At 54.0% G+C, this 21,488-nt stretch overlaps 5 protein-coding genes across 5 annotated transcripts in view; 2 read left to right on the top strand and 3 right to left on the bottom strand.

Moving 5' to 3' along the window:
• Positions 1-3,652: 3,652 nt before the first annotated feature.
• LOC137895957 (E3 SUMO-protein ligase EGR2-like) lies at positions 3,653-4,408 on the top strand. The gene has a single exon (XM_068741486.1). It carries the CDS (start codon positions 3,653-3,655, stop codon positions 4,406-4,408), a length of 756 nt encoding a protein of 251 aa, XP_068597587.1.
• Positions 4,409-5,512: 1,104 nt separating this feature from the next.
• Positions 5,513-6,925, bottom strand: adob (2-aminoethanethiol (cysteamine) dioxygenase b). Its single transcript, XM_068741307.1, has 2 exons — positions 6,153-6,925; positions 5,513-5,977 (listed from the first exon to the last, which is right to left on the bottom strand). The coding sequence occupies exons 1-2, from the start codon at positions 6,891-6,893 to the stop codon at positions 5,966-5,968; spliced, it is 753 nt and encodes a 250-aa protein (XP_068597408.1). The 5' UTR covers positions 6,894-6,925; the 3' UTR covers positions 5,513-5,965.
• A 409-nt stretch (positions 6,926-7,334) lies between these two features.
• znf365 (zinc finger protein 365) lies at positions 7,335-11,155 on the bottom strand. The gene is made up of 6 exons (XM_068741390.1): positions 11,003-11,155; positions 9,876-10,450; positions 9,479-9,782; positions 9,186-9,357; positions 8,665-8,705; positions 7,335-8,597 (listed from the first exon to the last, which is right to left on the bottom strand). The coding sequence occupies exons 2-6, from the start codon at positions 10,444-10,446 to the stop codon at positions 8,390-8,392; spliced, it is 1,296 nt and encodes a 431-aa protein (XP_068597491.1). The 5' UTR covers positions 10,447-10,450; positions 11,003-11,155; the 3' UTR covers positions 7,335-8,389.
• Positions 11,156-11,749: 594 nt separating this feature from the next.
• sult6b1 (sulfotransferase family, cytosolic, 6b, member 1) lies at positions 11,750-16,044 on the bottom strand. Its single transcript, XM_068741018.1, has 8 exons — positions 15,995-16,044; positions 14,558-14,786; positions 13,955-14,067; positions 13,572-13,661; positions 13,352-13,478; positions 12,735-12,829; positions 12,369-12,525; positions 11,750-11,968 (listed from the first exon to the last, which is right to left on the bottom strand). The coding sequence occupies exons 2-8, from the start codon at positions 14,751-14,753 to the stop codon at positions 11,841-11,843; spliced, it is 906 nt and encodes a 301-aa protein (XP_068597119.1). The 5' UTR covers positions 14,754-14,786; positions 15,995-16,044; the 3' UTR covers positions 11,750-11,840.
• The window catches only part of slc30a6 (solute carrier family 30 member 6), an 11,109-nt gene continuing 5,571 nt past the window's right edge, over positions 15,951-21,488 (top strand). The window contains exons 1-5 of the mRNA XM_068740964.1: positions 15,951-16,127; positions 16,943-16,989; positions 17,276-17,362; positions 19,459-19,543; positions 20,304-20,478. Of these exons, the coding sequence (XP_068597065.1) occupies positions 15,956-16,127; positions 16,943-16,989; positions 17,276-17,362; positions 19,459-19,543; positions 20,304-20,478 (566 nt within the window). The 5' untranslated portion in view covers positions 15,951-15,955. The remainder of the gene's footprint in view (positions 16,128-16,942; positions 16,990-17,275; positions 17,363-19,458; positions 19,544-20,303; positions 20,479-21,488) is intronic.

Genomic DNA, 21,488 nt, shown 5'->3' with positions numbered 1-21,488 from the left:
CAGAAACAACAGAAAATAAAATGATCTGAAATGTTTTAGGTTGAAGAAGTGAGCGTGGCGGGCAGCAATCCATCAGCCGTCCGCCCACCCGGCCCCTGGGGACGAGGGGGTTGCCCTTTTACCTCTCCGTCCACGCCGGCTGCTTCCTTTGTTCTTGGCCACACCTCACCCCTGGAGATGGAATGAGTTCTCATCAGGCAGCGAGTCGGAGCCTAAATTCAGGTCCCTAAGAGGAAGCTGAACGTGGAAGAAAATGTCCCACAAAGACAAAACATCCTTTCCCTGATAGGCTGGGCCTCATCACGTGACCCTCGATAACAAGAGCCCGCCCCCAGGATCCAGATCGCTTCAATATTATATCTTATCATTAAAAGAAATGATTCCAGATCAACCAAAATGCTCCAAACAGTCTGAGCTGGGTCACTAACAGAGGGGTAGATGTGACACTGCCCCCCAGAGGTGACTGAGGTTAGGAGCTCTAGAGAGACCAGGAACCGATCCAGATCCTCACCTTGGAACGCCAGACCGATGCGGACTCATGAACTGATGACAAGCACGATTCCAGGGGTAGGAGGAGCTTCACAGGGGGGAGCAATCAGGCGCCGTTGTTCCGTTTACCACGAGGCAGAGCCCAGTGATGTCATTTCGTCATGATGACATCATCATAGTTTGTTCTCCTGTTGCTTTCAGGGCAGAATCACAAACTGGGAAATTTCACGTTCTAAATGACCTGAACTCCGGGTCAAATCTTTTGTGACTAAACTCATCTGGAAGTCATTTTTCAGACTTGTCATCATCATCATCATCGTGTGTCCTCCATCGTAACCGGTGGCAACAACATTTCCTGTTGGATGTGACATCAACATACGATGATGTAAACACGTTATTAATACGGTAGGCAAGCGTAAATAAGATGTTATTCTAAAACTAGTGTCTTCTAAATAATTCCACTCGCCGGTTGCCATGGCAGCGTGAAGCTGCGAGTGCCCGAGGCTTTTCTGACAGATCTGTTTGAGACAGAAAAGAGGGACGCTGTCCTGCAGCATCTGCTTGAGACAGAAATGAGGGACGCTGTCCTGCAGCATCTGTTAGAGACAGAAATGAGGGACGCCGTCCTGCAGCATCTGCTTGAGACAGAAATGAGGGACGCTGTCCTGCAGCATCTGTTTGAGACAGAAAAGAGGGATGCTGTCCTGCAGCATCTGTTTGAGACAGAAATGAGGGACGCTGTCCTGCAGCATCTGTTTGAGACGGAAAAAAGGGACGCTGTCCTGCAGCATCTGTTTGAGACAGAAATGAGGGACGCTGTCCTGCAGCATCTGTTTGAGACAGAAAAGAGGGATGCTGTCCTGCAGCATCTGTTAGACAGAAATGAGGGACGCTGTCCTGCAGCATCTGTTTGAGACAGAAATGAGGGACGCTGTCCTGCAGCATCTGTTTGAGACAGAAATGAGGGACGCTGTCCTGCAGCATCTGCTTGAGACAGAAATGAGGGACGCTGTCCTGCAGCATCTGTTAGAGACAGAAATGAGGGACGCTGTCCTGCAGCATCTGTTTGAGACAGACATGAGGGACGCTGTCCTGCAGCATCTGTTAGAGACAGAAAAGAGGGACGCTGTCCTGCAGCATCTGTTTGAGACAGAAATGAGGGACGCTGTCCTGCAGCATCTGTTAGAGACAGAAAAGAGGGACGCTGTCCTGCAGCATCTGTTAGAGACAGAAATGAGGGACGCTGTCTGCGCTAACTTGTGGACCAAGGCTGGGACTTGTGACCTTTCAGGTTGGACACCTCAGTAAACCTGTCTTTCTCTACGACTCGGTTCCAACTCGCCGCCCATCGCCTCATTAGCATCACAGTTTCAAGTAGCAAAGTGAGGAGGAGCGGTGGAGTCGGTTGCTCGCCCATTACACGGACGCTCCCTCCCTCTCTCCTCGTCTTTTTGTCTTTGACTGCCCACTCAGGCCCCCGGGTGAGGGTGACCCTCCGCCGAGTCCAGGGTGGTCAAACGCTGAGCTTCAGTCAAGAAGGAGGAGACAATTCCCCCGTCCTTCCCGTCCCTCGTCTTCCTCGGAGGAGGCCCCCGTCTTTGTGGGACGCTGATGGAGGACGAGGACGGTTGGACCTCTCCTCGGGTTTAAGGTGAGTTTGATCCTTGTTCTCTTTTCAACCCGAGCTAAAGGAGGGATTCATGTAAAACGTCACTAATCAAGATCAAAATGATCAAATAGCATCAAAAGGAAAGTTCCGATCAGTTGATTGATTATTAGCTGAAGCTCAATGAAACTGATCCAAACAGACATTGATAAAGACGATCAAATATGTTTTAGAATTATGCTCTATTATTTCATCGCTTCCATATTCGTCTCATTGATCATCAAAGGCAAGTTTCTGAAGCGTAAAGTTTCTCGCCGTCGTTGAATTCACCTTCAGACATTTCGTTTTCTCCACGATGAAACAAATCAATGAAACAAACCGATGAAACAAATCAATGAAACAAATCAATGAAACAAACCGATGAAACAAATCTGCAATTGTTCTTCCTCGTGAAAAAAGTCTTCGTTTTCTTTCCTTCGTTGCTTTTTGTCTTATGTAGAAAAGGAAACGTCTTGACTGCCGATCAGAAAGTTACTGATCAAATGATCCTAATAATAACTGATCGTTGCTGCTGAATGATCAGTGCAGCTCATTGATGGGCTGCACTGATCAATACGCAATAATCGATTCTATCGGTTCATCGTCTCCCAAACGGCGACAAGGAAAACTCCCAAAATGAAAAAGTGTTGCTTATTATTAGATTGAGAGATTGATAGATCGATATAGAGATAGAGAGATAGAGAGATGTATGATCTTTGGGGTGAAGACAAAGATCCATATTAACAAACCAGCAGATGACAGATGATTAATCGGCGTGGGGGGGTTCTTCTGCGGTCCCGGATCCGTGTCTGACACCAAACACAAAACCAGAAACCCCCAGAGCCTCCATGGCCTGAAGGCGCGTGGGCGAAGGGTGGACGTAGGGCACCGTCGAGCTGCGTGTGTGTGTGGGCGTGTGTGTGTGTGTGTGTGTGTGTGTGTGCGTGTGTGTGTGCATGTGCGTGTGTGCGTGTGTGGCGGGACCCCCATCTGCCACAGGGTGGGCGGCTCGCCACGCAACGACAATGCACGCCAACATTTTTGTCGGCGTGGGCGTTGAAAAGGCTCGGCGCTGCAGCCGGGCCGCTCCCGGGGGTTCTGGAGAAGGCTTGATCCGGATCCATCAGCAGATCCGATAGCTTCGTGTTCTCCTGTGGGCCAGAAGTTCTGGTTCTGGCTGTAAATGTAAAGTCTGAGGTCGAACGCCTGGAATGTTACAACAAATCGTAGATACATCGTAGATGAAGGCATGAAAAACGAGCGCACTTCCCCCTCCAGTCCCTCCATTCGGTTTCCGTTTGATCTTCAGCTTGGCTTTGATGTTCTGAGGCTTTGATGGTAGAACTAAACCCAAACTCTTGGGCTCTGAACGCTTCTGCATTTTGCAGGTTCTGGAGACGACGCCCACTTCATCCCTGCCTGCTGACCGGTACCCGGCGCCCTGAGGGAATCCACCGGGGGGGGGGTGATAAACGTGGACAGGAGGAGGACGAGGGGGACGGGGAGGACGAGGGGGACATGGCCAACAGTCAGCCGGACAGCAGCCACATGTACGGAACGCCCCACCCTCATCTGACCCCCTCTTATCCATGCAGTGGTGAAATGTTCCAGGATCAGGCTGCAGGGGGGGGTTACCTCACCCCCGCCTGCGCCTTGTCCTACCACCCGCCGCCGTCCTACAGCTCGCTGTCCAGACCGGCCGTGGACGGCGGCGCGCTGCTGGCCATCGTGCCCGAGTACGGCGGCTTCTATCCGCAGAGCTGCCAGCGAGAGATCCACAAGTCCTTCCCGTACCCACTAGAGTCCCCGAAGGCGGCCCCGCCCCTCACGCCTCTGAGCACCATCCGGAACTTTACAACCGGAGCGCCGACCCCGGCCGCCGACGTTCCGACGGCTGCTCCGTTCCCCAACAGCCACAACCTTCCTCTCAGGCCCATCTCCAGACCCAGGAAGTACCCCAACCGGCCCAGCAGGACCCCCGTCCACCAAAGGCCGTACCCCTGCCCGGCAGAGGGCTGCGACCGCAGGTTCTCCCGGTCGGACGAGCTGAGCCGCCACCTGCGCATCCACACGGGACACAAACCGTTCCAGTGCCGCATCTGCATGAGGAACTTCAGCCGGAGCGACCACCTCACCACCCACGTCCGGACCCACACCGGGGAGAAACCGTTCTCCTGCGACCAGTGCGCCAGGAGGTTCGCCAGGAGCGACGAGAGGAGGCGCCACATGAAGATTCACCTCCGGCAGAAGGAGAGGAAGACCTCCGCATCCTAACGTCGGCGCCTCACAGAGGACGGGACGGGACGGGACGGGACGGAAGCCCGGAGAGTCGGAAACGGAGACGCTCGTCTCACCGGCCGACGGGTCACGAAGAGCAACGACGAAGAATCGACTCGACTGGAAGACGTTTGACCTTCATCAAAGAGGCTTCAGTTCCGAGACGGGTCCAGATACTTATTGGGGGGGGGGGATGCTAATGACTCCATGGGATTAGCATTCATAAAGGAAATGCTCATCCTCCAGGGGAGTCCGATTGCCTTGGTGGTTTCGGTCCCTTCTTTGTTTTCTGCTTGTTTTCCGCATCCAAACTCTCGACTCGTCTCTCAGAACTGAAGAAGCCTCTTTGATGAAGGTGAAACGACCCGAGAACCAACACAGGCAAGTCAACGGGTCACATCAACAGAACTTTCCAATCCGGATTCTGGTCTCCGCTTCATCAGGATCACTGAAAAGACCAAACTCCTTCCGAGTGATGAGGTCCAATCGCCTCCGGGACCCTCTGGACCCCCCAGGACCCTCTAGACCCCCTTGGACTCAGTCTTCAGTCTTACCCAACGTAAGCATTAAATCACTTCCCGGATTGATTTGGAAATAAACAGCATCGTCTATTTAAACCAGGAAGTGAAACACACGAGATGGAATCAAACCAAACGACCACGTTAGCTCGGAATGCTAACGGTAGCTAATCTACCTCAAGCATGTCCAAACAGGAAGTCACATTGGACATGATTATTGTGTTCATGCTGCGTTTAAAGACCTGTAAACTTCAGTTTGTACACGCGTGTCAATGAGTCTGATGTTCTGCCGGATTCCAGAGAGGGGGGGGGGGAACCTGCCTCCTCGCTGGGGGGGGGCTTGTTTTATGCAAACAAGCTTTTTTATGTGGGACTGATGATTCTGTCAAATAAATACGGGTCCTTAAATCTGCTGCTGCTTCTGTCAGATGTTTCTCACACCATCTCCAAAGGTCCCGGTGAAGGTCCGGTCCGGTTCCACGGTACCATATCAGCCCCCTTTACGAGAGCAAACCCCCCCCCCCACGAACCGTGTCACGCTACTCACCACATACGTGTTCTAGAAGAAAACTACACAATCGTGTACTGAGAAGGTTCTTTTAATGTAAAGAACATTCAAGAACAGCCAGAATCTGACCCGTGTTCTGGTTCTGAACCAGGACCAGCTCAACGACACGGATCCAACGCCAACGCTAAAGCTACACGCTAGCACTCAAATAACAGGATGATGCAAGTAAAGTTGGTGGGAATCAGCCAATCACAGCGAAGAAAGGGACGAGACGCACCGAAAGACTTTTATGACTTCCTCTGCTGCCTCTAGTGTTCAGGCGGGAGTACTGCACATGAAGAAAACTGTCTCAGTTCATCTTATCATCTGGGTCCGGGTTCACTTTGTGATGACAGGAAGTCGGGAGGTTCTGGGAGGTTCTGGCTCGGAAATGAAGCCCACCCTCTGACCAGTGTCCGGCTCCTCATGACACAAGGAGAAATCATTCAGAGTTTCATTTGACCCGTCTGTCCAGGACCTTTACCCGGGTCAGAGGGACGCCTCCGGACCGGACCCGGGTCAGAGGGACACCTCCGGTCCGGACCCGGGTTAGAGGGACACCTCCGTACCCGAGTCAGAGGGACACCTCCGGTCCAGACCCGGGTCAGAGGGACACCTCCGGACCGGACCCGGGTCAGAGGGACACCTCCGGACCGGACCCGGGTCAGAGGGACACCTCCGGACCCGGGTACGGCTCCCCTCCGCACCAGAAATCCGGCGGCTGTGAGATCTCCATGAGCCACAACTCCTCCCCCTGCTCCCCCTGCTCCGTGTCTTTGTCCTCCGCGGCCGGCAGGACTTTGTAATATTGACAGTCCCTGCCTTCGTCCGGATCGTACGGGGGGGCCAGGATGTCCAGGAAGGCCGTCGGACCGTCCACGGCGTCGATCTGGTGGAGGTTGTCCCGGTCCGGATACAGGACGCACGGGCCGCTGTCCTCCGTGTAGTCCCCGGTGGAGCGGAGGACGGAGTGCCGCAGCGCCCCCGTGCGGCCTCTCGTGCCGGCCCCCCCCCGCGCGCCGCCGCCGCCCGGCCGCTGCAGCCGGTCGAAGCAGCGGATCCGGGCCTTCCCGTACAGGACCCGGAGCAGGCCGTGCATCCCGGGATGGTCGTGGAGCGGGATGGAGGCTCCGGTTTTCAGCAGGAACACGCCCATGCTGAAGTGGTCCGTCTCGCAGATGTGCATGTAGGTCACCGGGGGGTCCCCGCGGCGGACCGGGAGCCGCGCGTCGGCTCTCCGCGGGACGAGCTTCAGGTCGGCCGCGCGCACCTCCGTCAGCAGGCCCTGCAGCTCGCTGTGGTTCTCCTGGAAGCTTCTGGCGGCCGGTTCGCCGGACCGGGCCGAGCTCCGGTAGGTGGCGAGCGCCTGGCGGGCGACCCTCTGGACGATGGAGCTCATGGCTGCGTCACCGGGCATCGTCCCGGGCCGAGGACCGGAAACGCGACCGCCGCTCGTTAGCTGTAGCATTCCAGCTAGCAGCGGGGCGACTCTTCTTCGTCGTTTTTTTTTTCTTCTTCTTCGCGGCGTTTGGTGCGCGTTACCGCCACCTTGCGACGCGGTGCGGATTTCCTGCTTTCCTCTCTCTCTCTATCTTTGATGGATCTATTCTTTCTCTTTTCTTACCTTTACTTCCGGGTCGAGCTCTAAACTAAAACATCCCCCTTCGACCCACGCTGAGCCCTAATCCAGTCATCAGAGAGCAGCCCCCCCCCCACCCCCCAACTGGATCCACACCGTCCCACACGGTGATCTGGATCAGCACCAGAAGGGTCTACATTACCGGTCTGAAGATAAATTGCAGACGTTCATAAGAAAATGGACGCCAGCAGAAGAACGACGCAGAAGCGTAACCATGGTGACGAGTTTGTCCTTTAATCTTCACACGTTTCAACATGAAAAGGATTCACAGTGTTACACAGACTCAGAAAAGTGAAGGCACGAAACCGGAGATCACGTTTGCTGATGAAATCCCAACGGACAAACACGACAACGTTTCTCACGGCACGCGAAGCTCGCTTGATCGCTAGCTAGTAGCTTCGCAGGCTAACGCTGGCTCCGCCCACCCCGCCACGCGCCGGTTCGTCTCGCAGACCTGTGCGTGAATCCTGCCGATTGTCCAGTACAACGTTCTCTCCACGTGAACTCCGACACTGCCGAAGCTTCAGAAGTACACACTAGTACACACACTAGTACACCCGCTAGTACACACACTAGTACACACACTAGTACACGATGACGGTGTTTAGAAGTACCTGGCTTTTTTTGTTGTTGCTACATATGAAGCATGCTGTCACGCTAACACAAGAGCTACATATGTAGTCATAGCAGGGCTGCTTCATGCCCCCCCTCCCCCCCCCCACACAGGTCACATTTAACCCCTCCTACTCTCAACACCACATCACAGGATGCTATTTGAGGAATCTCCGATGCTAACGTTCCGCTGCTTCTCTTTGGTAAAGCCGTCCCAGAACCAGAGGGACTGGATCCCGGGACTAAGACCTCCACCCAGCACGCGTCTCCAGCCGGACTCGAGTGAAACACGAACGCGTCCTGTGATCCAGGTTCACGAGCTGAAGTACCGCAAGACGAATATTTCCACTTCACAACACAATAGCTTCGTATACAAAAGATCTATCGAGAACCCAACGACAGCAAAGACCGTCTGTCACATCTACATTCTTCTCCGCGATGAGTCGGGTTTCAAAATGTTCATGATCTGGATCCGTTGACGCGTTCAATAAACGTGATTACCATTTAACGACGAGGCAGAATCGGGTCTGCCTGGTCCGATCTCTCCTCCAGCTGAATGAAGGTACCGGACCGAACGGGAGGAGGACTCGTTTCTTTTCCATGGGGGGGGGGGGCACACTGGACCGGGTCCCGGGGCGCCCCCTCGGACCCCTCCTACGGTTCTACGCCTCGTACCCGGCGGAGCGGCGCCGCTGCGGGTTCCAGATGTCGTCTCGGTGTTCCGGTCGGCAGAACAGCCTGGACGACCGGGCCAGCCGCTCCCGGTGCTCCCGGTGCTCCCGGTGCTCCCGCTCCCGTTCTCCGCCCGCCCCGTGGTGGGAGGCGTGGCTTCTGTTGTCATGGAGGCCAGAGAGCTGACCTCCCGCTGACCTGCAGACGGGGCATAGACAACAGTCACGGTGATTCCAGGATCAGCCCCCCCCCAGGAGAAACTCACCTGCTTTTAGTGATCCTGTGAGGTCTGGAATCAGCTGACTGCTGAGAAAGATGCAGAAAAGGTCAAAGGTCAGGTCATGTTTACCAAAATCGCACAAATACAAACGTTTATGTTTGGTGTTCAAGAAAAAAATGGTCCGACCACAAAGTTGAAACTGTTACTATTAATATCACCATCTGACCTCCATCTGACCTCTATCTGACCTCTATCTGACCTCTAGCTGACCTTCCAAATTCAAAATGGTAAACATAAATGTTTAGAAAAGGTATATTGATTATTTTTTAGTTTAACTGAAGAGTCACAAAGTAAATATTTGTTATTGTTTACTAGTATTTATGAAATTATTCTAAAAATGCAAAATACACAAACAAACAAAAAGATCTGAGAGATCCGATGTCTCCTCTGAGGACAGACGTCTGGGCCCAGAAACACGGCCTGCCAGTCAATCAATCAATCAATCGATCAATCGATCAATCAATCAATCAATCAATCAACCAACCAACCAACCAATCACCTGGTACCTGGTAGTGCTGGCGCTGCCGCGGGCTGCCGTTGCCATGGTAATACTCCACCAGTCTCTCGGCCAGCGTGATGCGTCTCAGCAGATTCTCGATGAAGTTCTGGATCCGAACTTTCCCGCTCGTCTCCTGCCGGGCCGCCGCCTCCAGAAACTTCTGGATGGTTATCACCTCCCTGGAGGAGAAGACGTCCACGATCAGAGGACCGGAGGGGGGGGGGCTCGGTCCACGAGGACCGGAGGGGGGGGGGCCCGGTCCCGGCCCGGCCCGGTTCTCCCCGCTGGCGTTCCCTTTACCTCTCTCGCCGCTCCAGCTCGTTCTCGGAGGCGTTGAGCTGCTCCCTCAAGGCGGCGATCACCATGACGGCGATGTCCACCTGCCGGCTCAGCGAGCGCTCCCTGTCCGCCACTTCCTGTCTCTCCTGGGCCAGGTGCCGGGAGTGGGCGCGCTCACACAGCAGCTCGGTGTCGGTCTGGGCCAGCTCGGTGCTGACCGTAGCCAGCCGGCGCCGCATGGTGCCGTCGGCCGCCCGCAGGACGCCGGCGAGCCGCCGGCGGACCGCGGCGGATGCCGTCTCCACGCCGCCGTACGGCTCCTGCTCTACAGCGCGCGGCGCAGGAAGACAAACGTTTAGGTCGGCCATGTTTGGTCGCATTAAAACTCCGCCCTGAAAGGAAAGCAACTCGAACGCACCGACCGCGCCCAGATCCGGGTCCGGGTCCGGGTCCGGTTCCGGGTCAAAGGGGGGGCCAAGAGGAGGAAACAGGAAGTGATGGTGGTTGAACTCTCTCGTGGACGCTTTGGCGTCCTGCTCATGTGTACACCGGTCACCCTCTTCCTCCTCTTCCTCCTCCTCCTCTGCCGCCTCCGTCCCGACCCCGACGCTCTGGCTCCGCCTCCTGACGGCGCCGTAGGACGGGAGGAGGTGCCCGCCGTCTCTGCTGTCGCTCAGGGAGCGCATGTGAGGCAGCCGCCCTGCACTAGGCTGCCCCCTGCGGGTCGGGAGGCTCATGTCATGCCAGGGGAACGACGCCGTCGCCAGGCTGGGGAGTTTTCCGGTGATGCTGAAACCGCCAGCAGCGGCGTCCGATGGGCGGGAGGAGTGGCGATACTCCAGGTGGGCACGGAGCGAGGCCAGGCGGTGGAAGTGCCGCTGCTCGCCGCATCGGGGGGGGTCACAGGGGGCGGCGGCGGCGCCACAGGCCGGGACGTGCCTCTCTGACAGCGAAGAAGCAGAACCTCTGGAACAGAACTTCTGCTGCATCGTCCTGCACACAGAAATAAATACGTCTGGAGGGTCGATCTAAGTACCGTAGATTCATGACGTCATCAAGCAAATCATTAGCAGGTTTGGACGTTATGATTACTGAATATTAGAACCACAGAATGTAAGCTTGCGTTATTACAGCTGTTACTCACTGATTATAACCTAAATCCAACAGGAAGCTGGTTGTGACAGAATATTGAGTGATTACTAATTAAAATCAAGCCTGATTTCAGATATTACACGTAACTGATCAATTTGCTTTAAATTATTCCTCCTGATCTAAATCGTATTCGAGCCACGTAAAAGGCAAACAGGACAGACGGGATGACCGCAGGTGACCCCCAGCAGGTAAACGCACATATTTATGCTGTATTTATACACGTCAGATTAACATGCACTCCGAGTAGTTTAACTTTGACGACTTCTCTTCGATGCTCGCGTAATTTCTCCCACCAATAAACGCGTGTTAGCCCCGTTAGCCCCGTTAGCCGCCTGCTAGCCGCCTGCTACTGGCTAACGCTAGCTAGCAGGGACAAACAAACGCGTCTCTTACCGGACGAGGTTTAACGGCGGTTAAATCAGCCGGTGCCCCGTTAATCAATCACGGTGTCATGTCGCGGTGGGACACGGGGAGCGGCGCTATGACGTCATTCCTTCATTCACATGACGCGCACAGCGGGGACGAGCTAGCTAGCCAGCAGCAGCAGCGACACCACATCCGGTTTGCCCCTTTAAAGTTCAGGAAGGCGCCACTTCCTTTGTGGATTTTCACAATAAAGGGCGAGGATTCGCTCTTTGACGTCGGTCACGTCGTCAATGCAGCACGGAAGTGAATTTAACGTTGACGAGTCTCCTGCTTCTTCAGGTGTTTTAACGTAATCTCTGATTACTGATGAAATAAAGACGAGTCAAACGTGAATAATTACACCAGAGTTACATTTTGAGAAGGTATCTTACCTGTGAGCAACATGAACTGAACCCGCTCTGGTCTGAGGACATTTCCGATTTCCTTTGATGTTCCCATTCATATCCGTGGTTACCTTCATGTAAATGCACTTTGATGCTGCTGGAGTCCTCTTCCTCTGAGGAGTCACAGCGAGCGAGCGAGAATGCAGAGGAGAGAGTTCCAACATCCGCTGTATTAAACTGCTAAATGTCACTTCAGACGTTTGTCCCACGTCTCGTTCTCATGTTTCGCTGCGTCGGTCAACCTCAGGTAAGAACGTAAAAGCACAGACATTCGTGTTTATTGATTTATTGATCGTTTTGACTCATCCAGAGAGACGTAAAGGTTCGCTCAACGCTGTTGGATGTCGTCCATAACGCACTTCTTCTTTGGATCCCTTCTTTCTCTTTTCCCTGAGCTCAGGCTCACAGGCTCACACGCCGTCCTACTGGCAGTGCTTCTGGTAGTCCAGTTTGGCTCCCAGCCTGGTTCCCGCCAGTCGTTTGTTGAACGCGTCGTCCATCTCTTGGCTTTGTTCTGGGGTGAAGTGTGTCCTCCAGTCTCCCACCACGCCTGCTCGCAGACAAACGGGGGAAATTTAGTCGCCCCCCCCCCCCGAAAAAGGAGCTTCGACATCGAAAAATGATCATTTTCATTCAGCAGCACTGAAGTTCATGTTCATGAGAGCGTTGCTGTTTCATGACGGAGCAGGAAAGTCCAGGGACGTTCCAAGAAGATCGGGTCGAGACCCACTCCTGGTTCGACGTGTCGGTCTTGAGCGGGTCGAGACCCGCTCCTGGTTCGACGTGTCGGTCTTGAGCGGGTCGAGACCCGCTCCTGGTTCTACGTGTCGGTGTCGAGCGGGTCGAGACCCGCTCCTGGTTCTACGTGGCGGTCTTGAGCGGGTCGAGACCCTCCTCCTGGTCCTACATGGCGGCCATGATGGGGAAACGACATAAAGTCTCCGGCGTACCTTTTCTAAAGATGACGTTCCCGATCGTGGGGTGCGTCTCGTCCGAGTTCTTCTTCATGGCTTCGAAGGTCGTCGCCGCAGTGACCTTTTGGACTTGAGCCTCCGTGAGCGTCAGGCCAAAGAAGGCGCCGATGTCACGGATCCCCCGACTCGGGTCCTGCAGAACAGACGGATGATGCGTTTGTTTTCTCCCATCGCCTGCCTCAATGGGAGAAAACGAGTTCAAGGTCAACGCCGATGAAACCAAGAAGCACGTGGAATGGCCCTGGAGGTCATGTGATCACCCATGATCCTTTGTTTGGACCTTGGTGCAGGGAAGGGTCGGGTTCGGCTTCATTTAAATCTCATTTTGAACACGTCATCTACCTGCGTTAACTCTTCATAGGTGACGACCTTGATGCTGGGGTCGTCCATCCTCCCCTCCCAGGCCAGAACGTAGTCAAAGTACGACCCCCAGGCGACTGCACACATCAGCACGGGGGGGGGGGGGGATTTACGTCAAATCTGCGTTCCGAGCTGAATTCAGAATCAAACGTCGAGTTCGAATCTCAAAATAACGACGACTAAGATTAAAATGATTTTAATGCGTTAAACTTGCTTCTTCTGCTTCAACGGAAAATAATCTGTGAACATAAAAAGGCAAGCGGGTATTTAGAGCCTTAATTATTCATAGGTGTGTTTTAACATGGACTCATCCAATCAGAGTCCTTCTCCATTCTCTTTGAAGCCAGGTGAGTCTGATCTTCTGATGTTGGACGTCTGAGACTTAAACGTCACACATTTCTGACGTTTTCTTTATTATCCGTCGCCTGTCGCGGGTGCTTTGACTTCATTTAGAATTTCACGGTGACATGCGCATACGAGTCACAATTAAGAGCAGTTTGTCTACGTTGAAGACATCTAGAAGAAATGATCAAAGACACAAGGAGAGGACGAACAAACTGCCCCCGGCCGTAAACCCCGACACGCGGCGTGTTTCTCACCATCCCCACTCAGGAATTTGGAGAAGAAAGTGTCCCAGGACTGTCCGGATGGCAGGATCAGGTTGTTGTTGTGGAAATGATAGTAAGAGACCAACATATCTTTGGGGTTCCTGAAGATCACGAGAATCTGCTCAAGCAGCAGAACAGAGAGACGTCTGTTAGCCGTAGAGAGTCGAGGAACGACGAGGCACGAGTCGCACGGCAGACTTTCTGAACTTACTTTCGTTTTCTTTGCGTAGAAGGAGCCGGGGATGCGGTCGGGGTGCATGTGAGTCCCCACTAACCTCGGAGACGGAGCCTGGTCCATCATCTGAAGGGAAGGGAGTGGTCAGCGAGACGCTAGCATGCACATTTAATCATCGTTCTTATCTTATCAGTCACTGTACGGCCGACCAATAAACATCCGAAGCAGCAGTAAAAGCGGAGGGGAGGGGGGGGGGGGGGGCGTTTGTGCCCTTTGTCCTCAGCAGGTGAGTTGAACCTGGATCAGGAACCTGTCCTTTGGAGCACCCGGTAAATCTGCTCAAACCTAACTGGTCCTCAGCCAGCAGCTGTCCCTCCTGTCGTCGTCCCCCCCCAGCTGTGAGGATGCAGTGACTATACCTTCATGTCTTCTGGACTAAGAAACTCCATCAGCGGCGGAATCTCATTCACCACTTTTGTGGCCGTGGCCTCTGCGATGACGTTCTTCAGCACGCCCACCATCCAGTTGAAGCCTGCGGACACACCAAGCGTTAACGGCGAGCGCCCCCCCCCCCCCCCAGCAGCACGACTAACGGGGCGGAGCTCTGGACCTGAACCGGTTGCGTAACCATGAACAATCTGGTTTAAATATTCTCCCAAAGTTTCACACACTGCTGAAAACTGCTTTGAATGTTGCTGACCTCTGCCTCATAAATCCACAACCTCCACCCACAGCTCAGCTCACCTGAGGGTGGGGGCGTGGGGGGGGGAATGACCCTTCACCTCATGGATGCTAATGACCTGGTGGTTTCTGTCCTTTGCTTCAGTCGCTCAGAACTGAAACGCGAACAGGTCCAGTTGATACCTCCACCTGGATGACAGAGAACCCGCACAGGCGGGTGCGTCCCGCCCAGCTTCGCCCGTCGATCCGAGGCGCAGCTTTAGGCACGTCAGTTCGACATTTGGGCTCCGGACGCCAGTAACGCCTCGTAGGAAGAGGAAGCGGGAGCTTCATTTACTCACCAGATTTGGGATACGCCGCCAGCATGACGTCATCCTCTCTGGCCTTGGTGTGGCCCAGATCCTTCAGGTGTTGCTCGGGGCACAAGATGGTTGGGTAGAGCACCCCGTTGTACCTGTGCAGCTTCTCCTCATCGCGGAGTTCACCGGCCCTTTGAAGAGTGGCCGTTATCTTATCACGCATGGACTGGGCAGCCATCCTGATCCAGGTCGAGACACAAACACCGCTGCCCTGCAGGTGACACGGAGAGGAGGGGTGTAGTGGAAAAAAGGGGGCGTGGCAAAAGCGGGAGGCGCCTGTTGCACACGGAAGCAGAACAAAGTCCGACATTATGAAAGGAACAGAGAAAGTAAAGGAGCTTTCTTTCAATGAGAAACAGACCTCCGCCGAGCCCCTCGGCCTCTCTATAGTTTATTTACACCAAAGATTATTGTCCGACAACAGAACCTCCTTAATGGAGGTAAATAAGCAAGATATTATTGAAAGGGTCGTGAAAATGTACCCCCTTTTTCAACTGGATCTGTTTCCTCAGGTATTAAAGATAGGACAAATCCGTTGACCTGCTCCGATGTGGAATCGACTCGGCTTTGAGACGACGCTCGTTAGAAATCTCTCTCTCTAATACGAAATCCACAGCAGGCCCAAACGAAGGTGTACGCTCGTGTCTAGATAATAACCGCAATCCGGATCCGATCCGGATGAAGTTTGGTGGTGAGGCAGAGACCCCCATCCTACATGAGTGAGTCAAATTCCATAAACATCTGTCAACAATCAACCGAGATATAGAGGAACACATTTTGAAGCTCCATTTAAAGCAATGTTAATAAAAATGTCAAAGTGAGAGCCGCTAACAGGCAGACAGACAGACAGACAGACAGAGAGACAGAGAGACAGACAGACAGGCAGACAGACAGACAGAGAGACAGACAGACAGAGAGACAGACAGACAGACAGAGAGACAGACAGGCAGAGAGACAGACAGGCAGGCAGACAGATAGAGAGACAGACAGACAGACAGAGAGACAGAAAAACAGAGAGACAGACAGGCAGACAGAGAGACAGACAGGCAGAGAGACAGACAGGCAGGCAGACAGATAGAGAGACAGACAGACAGACAGAGAGACAGAAAAACAGAGAGACAGACAGGCAGACAGACAGACAGACAGGCAGACAGACAGACAGAGAGACAGACAGACAGAGAGACAGACAGGCAGAGAGACAGACAGGCAGGCAGACAGATAGAGAGACAGACAGACAGACAGAGAGACAGAAAAACAGAGAGACAGGCAGGCAGACCGAGAACCAGCCACAGTCCAGTTCACTGGGCGGCGGTAAAGCGCACCAGACGCCGAGAACAAGTAGAAGAAGAAGAAGAAGAAGAAGGCGGGGCGGAAAAAGCGATGCAGGGAGTGATGTCCACGTCCTCGGGTCTATCCTACCACAATGTCGGGGACTTTTACCCCAGAAAGTTCGGCCCGAAGCCGGACGTGGTGCCGTCCGGCGTGACGGAGAGGAAGGTTGGACCGCTGGATAAACCGGACATGGTGTCGGTGGACGTCATTAACGATTCAGGTTTGTTATGCTAACGGCTAACGGCTAACGGCTAACAGCTAACAGCTAACAACACGGCGATGGACCCGGTTGGACCGGCGGCGCTGCTCGCTTCCGGGTTTGTGATTGGCCAAATAAAAACGAAGCTAACCGGAAAATAAGTCGTTCAAAACTTTGTATTAGAAAATAAATACAAATATAAATTCCACATTTAATATGTCCCAGTGTGCATAAATTATACGGTCACGTGACTGTTAAAGCGACCAGCGGTCTAAAGTGCCCATCCTGAATACTATTATTGATTTAGAACAGCATCGATCTTCATCATCATCATCATCATCATGGTCTGTTTCCGATGACAGTTTGATCAATAGAGAAGAAGAAGAAGGAAGAAATGAAGTAAAACAGGCCACTTAAACAAACCAAATCTTAAATCTTAGAGATGAGAGCGTGTTTGACGTCTTAACACTTCTGAGTGTCTCAAAAAAATCTGCAACATTTCATCGTCAGCTGTTTGATGTAAAAACAGCTGATCTGTGTTTAGACAGAAACTTAAAAGCAGCCCATCCGAACAAAGATCAATCAGATTACACCGGAAAATATTAGACGTGGTCAACGTACCGTATCCACGAGAGTCCAGACCAAAAAGAAGCGCCGAGCCAAGCGTGAGCAAACCGGTTTGATGAGTTCAGACGGGCCGAAACACCCGCGTAGAATGATAATAATACTAATTAGATGGAGTCAGGTGAGTCGTTCGGGCGTGGCCTCTGGTGCGTGGAGAGGACGCGTTTCAGGCTGTGTTGTGTGTTGATGGTGGTACCTGCATCCCTCCACAGATCTCCACCTGCACAGGAAGAAGCATGAGCAGGACGTTTTCATCCTGGTGAGTGTGGCGGGGGGGTTTCCCACGCTCCTTGAAGGGAACACACATTCAGACGGACTCGAGCAGTTTAGTGTTTCCAACGAATGACTTACTGACGACGACTGACCTTAAAGTGATCCTCATGCATGTGTTTTAAGTAGCTTAAAACGCCTGAAGAAGACTGATGTAGAAGGACTTACTTTCATCATCTGTGACAGACAGTGTAATACACAAAGCCACCACCTGGTGGCGGTGTAGAACAGGCTTTATCGTCCAGTGAACTGGATTCCTGCGTTTGACCTCTCAGGGAACCATCCATCCCTTCAGGAAGACGCACAGATCCATCTTTGGAAAGCTCAGTCAGGAGCTCAGACTGGTCTCCTCTGATCGACGGGTGAGTCACGCCTGCGTCCCCCCCCCCCCCCCCCCCTCTCTCTGCCCGGGGGCGTGTCCTCAGACGCTTATTGTGAGGAGTATATGTGACAAAACGTCCGTGGGACGCAGCCGTGAACGCGAAGGCAACACACACTTGATTGGTGTGTGCGTGTGTGTGTGTGTGTGTGTGCGTGTGTGCGCGTGTGTGCGTGTGTGTGTGTGTGATTGTTTTGTAATCCACTTTGACCACACGGAGGCCCGTTCAGCCTGGGATTGGATTACCGAGCGTCCCACGTGACCTGGAGGACAGACGGATCAAACGGGGGAATGTTGGGACGCCCTGGTGTGTCCTGAAGTCACACAGATTCGTGTTGACGTCCTCCTTCAGCTGATCGCTGCCGGGCTGCTGGTCACACTGCCCCCCTGTGGCCGTACTGGTTTACTACGACCCCCCTCCCCCACATTCATTATGTAAGGGGGGTTATTTTGAGAGGCGGAGACGAGGTTTGACTCCTGGCTGGTTGAGGAAGACTCGCGTCCCGTCCTTCATCCCCGCCGCCTCGGAGGCCAATCAGAGTCAAACCTCTGATCGCCGTGGTAACGTACATTTGCTGCCTGATGATGTGTAATCAGGCCTGGCGTCAGCAGGGGGCCGGTGACTGAACCACAGCGCTGTCACTCCAATGTCACATGTACCCTCAATGTGTTGGACCGCTGTTACCCCCCCCGCCCCCCTCCCCCCCCCCCCACACACGCACACACACAGACGGGGGCAGTAGAGCATCAACATTTAGCAGCCGCCTTCCAGCGCCGACGGGATGAGAGCGGGGGGGATGGAAATGTTTTGGGCCAAGTGCTGTCTCTCTGTTTGCACACATAGCCCCCCCCCCCCCCCCCCCCCCCAACACACACACCGGGTCTCCCTCGCCTGTCCCTCACCAGACGCTCCTCTGCTGTCATAACACAGCACACCACAGTAATTGTAGATTTCACAGCACCCCACCCCGCCGTATGACTCCAACAGGAAGTGACAGCGCGCACGCACACACACACACACACACACACACACTTAACTGGAGCAAACTGAGCCCAAATGTAGAAACAAGAGAACCAACCTCCACCAGCAGCAGAACATCTGGAGGTTCTAAGACGGACTGGCGAAAGCTGTCTGATCCGACAGTGTTGAAGAACCTCGGGAAACATTCCCAGATCCAGATCCAGATCCAGATCCAGATCCAGATCCTGATCCGGATCCAGATCACCATTGAATTCGGACCACCTCTGGGAAATGGCAGGTTCTGTTTTCATCTGTTTTCTGAATCAATCGCACGGCCTCCTTGGTGGAGGTACCTACGGTGCCAGTCTCCTGGGTCAGGAGTCGGATCTTGCCGGGGTCTCGTCCAGGTCCAGGTCCAGGTCCAGGTCCAGGTCCAGGTCCAGGTCCAGGTCCAGGTCCAGGTCCAGGCTAGCTGCAGACATTTCTGATGGTCGGCCTGGTTTCGTCTTTGTGTCCTCTCTGTGACCTTCCCCTGAGCCGCCGCCGCACTGACCTGATCCAGGCTGCAGTTAGCATGTTAGCCTGATCCAGGCTGCAGTTAGCATGTTAGCCTGATCCAGGCTGCAGTTAGCATGTTAGCCTGATCCAGGCGGCAGTTAGCATGTTAGCCTGATCCAGGCGGCAGTTAGCATGTTAGCCTGATCCAGGCTGCAGTTAGCATGTTAGCCTGATCCAGGCTGCAGTTAGCATGTTAGCCTGATCCAGGCTGCAGTTAGCATGTTAGCCTGATCCAGGCTGCAGTTAGCATGTTAGCCTGATCCAGGCGGCAGTTAGCATGTTAGCCTGATCCAGGCTGCAGTTAGCATGTTAGCCTGATCCAGGCTGCAGTTAGCATGTTAGCCTGATCCAGGCTGCAGTTAGCATGTTAGCCTGATCCAGGCTGCAGTTAGCATGTTAGCCTGATCCAGGCTGCAGTTAGCATGTTAAGCCTCTGATCCTCTGACACAACACGCTGACCTCAGGACGTCTTCTGACCCGTCTTCTGACCCGTCTTCCGACCCGTCTTCCGACCCGGGTGTTGAGCGCCCTTCAGTCTCTAAGCCTGCGTCTCTTTTCAGTCCTGGCGGATCCTGCTGTTTGGGGCTCTGAACCTGTTGTGTACCGGCTGCCTGCTGATGTGGTGCAGCTCCACCAACAGCATGGGTGAGTACACACACACACACACACACACTCACACACACACACACACACACACACACGCGCACACACAAACGCACACACAGATACTGACACGCGCTCAGAGAAGAGAAAACGCTGCAGGGCTGGACGTTAACTGTCCACACACTGTTAAGGCTGACAGTCACACACAAGCACAGGAAAAAGCGTGTGTGTGTGTGTGTGTGTGTGTGTGTGGCAGCTTTACACCGTCGCTGTTAGCGCGTTAGCGGTTTGTTAGCTTGTAAGTCAGATCCTGGGTGAGATCGTCTTTGATCCTCTCATCTGGGCTGAGTATTGATGTCAGTATCGCCTCCCCCGCTTGATCAATACCTTTCCTCTGCTTCCTGTCCGCGCGACACCTGACGCCGATGCTGCACGTGTGTGTGTGTGTGTGTGTGTGTGCGTGTGTGTGTGCACAGTGGGCAGGAGACGATGGTGGCGTGCAGCATTTCATTTCGTGTCTTTTGACGGTGCCGGTGATCTGCTGACCAGCGTAAAAACGAATCAATGATCACACGAGGACAGATGTCCTCATCGGAGCTGGATACAGGACCCTGGATGGGGGGGCCGTCAGCGGGACCAGATCGGACCCGAGTGTGTGTGTGTGTGTGCGCTTGGAGGTCGGGTTGTTGCAGATGTTGCTGAAACACGAGCTGATGATGAATCCACAGAACCGTTTAGTCCGGCCGTCCCTCCCGTATCAAATTGTGCAGTGGACAAGTGGACAAACTGGATCCGCTTCCAGCTGGAGACCAACTGAAGACATCAGCTTTCTGTGTCCCGACAACTGACGACCTCAGCGCCGTGCTTCACCCGAGCTCGCCTGTCTGGCCACCGAGTCAAGGCGTCGGGGACGTCAGCCTGTCCAATCAGGACGCGGTGACGGCGAGTCAGGTTGCGGGCCTCGGCCTTGCTGATGGGTAGCGTGTTTTTCACGTGACGTCCGCGTGTCGGCAGCCTGCGCAGCTTTTCGTGTACTGAATCATACATACAATGCTGTCCAGAAGCGTGTGTGGTGTATTTTAGCTTAGCTTAGCTTAGCTTAGCTTAGCGTAGCGCTTTGGTGTGTGAATACGTGTCTTTATTTCTTCTGTGCGTCCACAGCTGATGTTTCCGCTCCGAGCAGCAGCGAAACCAAGTCAGGTGTCTGTCCCAGAGACAAATAGACCCCCCCCCCCCCCCAGCAGAGATGGAATAACGTAGAGGAATAGCGTGTGGTTGTGTGTTGCGTCATTCCGGCATCAACCAGGAAACGGCAGCGTGAACGTTCCTCCATCTTCCTCCGGACGTGCCGGTTTACCGCTGCCGTGCGTGTCGTTCCGTTTGCGTTTGCGTTTGCGTCCATCGGTTTGTCTTCCAGAGGACAGGCCAGTCTGCACACGTGACGCTGCAGCGTCTCGTCCTCGGCCCGTTGGCGTTCAGCTGGTGAAGCTCGCCGTCCCGCGAGGCCTTGGGCCGCAGTAACCGTCCGTGTGAACAGCCGCCACGTCTGCTCCGCGCGACTCGGCGAAACCGACCGATGGCGTCCGAAAGGGAAGACGACGGTGTGAGAGTCTGTCCCTCCGTCTCTGTCCCTCCGTCCATCGGACTGGCATCAATAAAGTTTAAGATGAATTAAGACATTTAAGACATCACAACGGACTGGACGGATTCCAGACAGGTGTCCTCGGGTCGATGCCCTGGACCGTCTGGGGGGGGGGGGTCGGGTGGTTTCTGAGACCCGCTTTGGGTCCACTCATAAATGAAATGCTTTCGGACCCGGGTCAGCAGCAGAACCGCTAACAAACAAGCATTTAGTGTGTTAGCAGACCGCGCTACATCGATTAGCATCGCTGGGGGGGGGGCAGGGCACGGGGCCTGAGGGCGGGGTCAGTAGGCCTGTGTTTGGTTTAATGTGTCTCCGCCAGCTGTCCTTCGGTCCCTGGTGGAT

The sequence above is a fragment of the Brachionichthys hirsutus genome, chromosome 7, assembly GCF_040956055.1.
Source record: "Brachionichthys hirsutus isolate HB-005 chromosome 7, CSIRO-AGI_Bhir_v1, whole genome shotgun sequence".
NCBI classification, from domain to species: Eukaryota; Metazoa; Chordata; class Actinopteri; order Lophiiformes; family Brachionichthyidae; genus Brachionichthys; species Brachionichthys hirsutus.
Note: the sequence above shows the minus strand (reverse complement) of the source record. Positions and strands in the feature narration are given on the sequence as shown.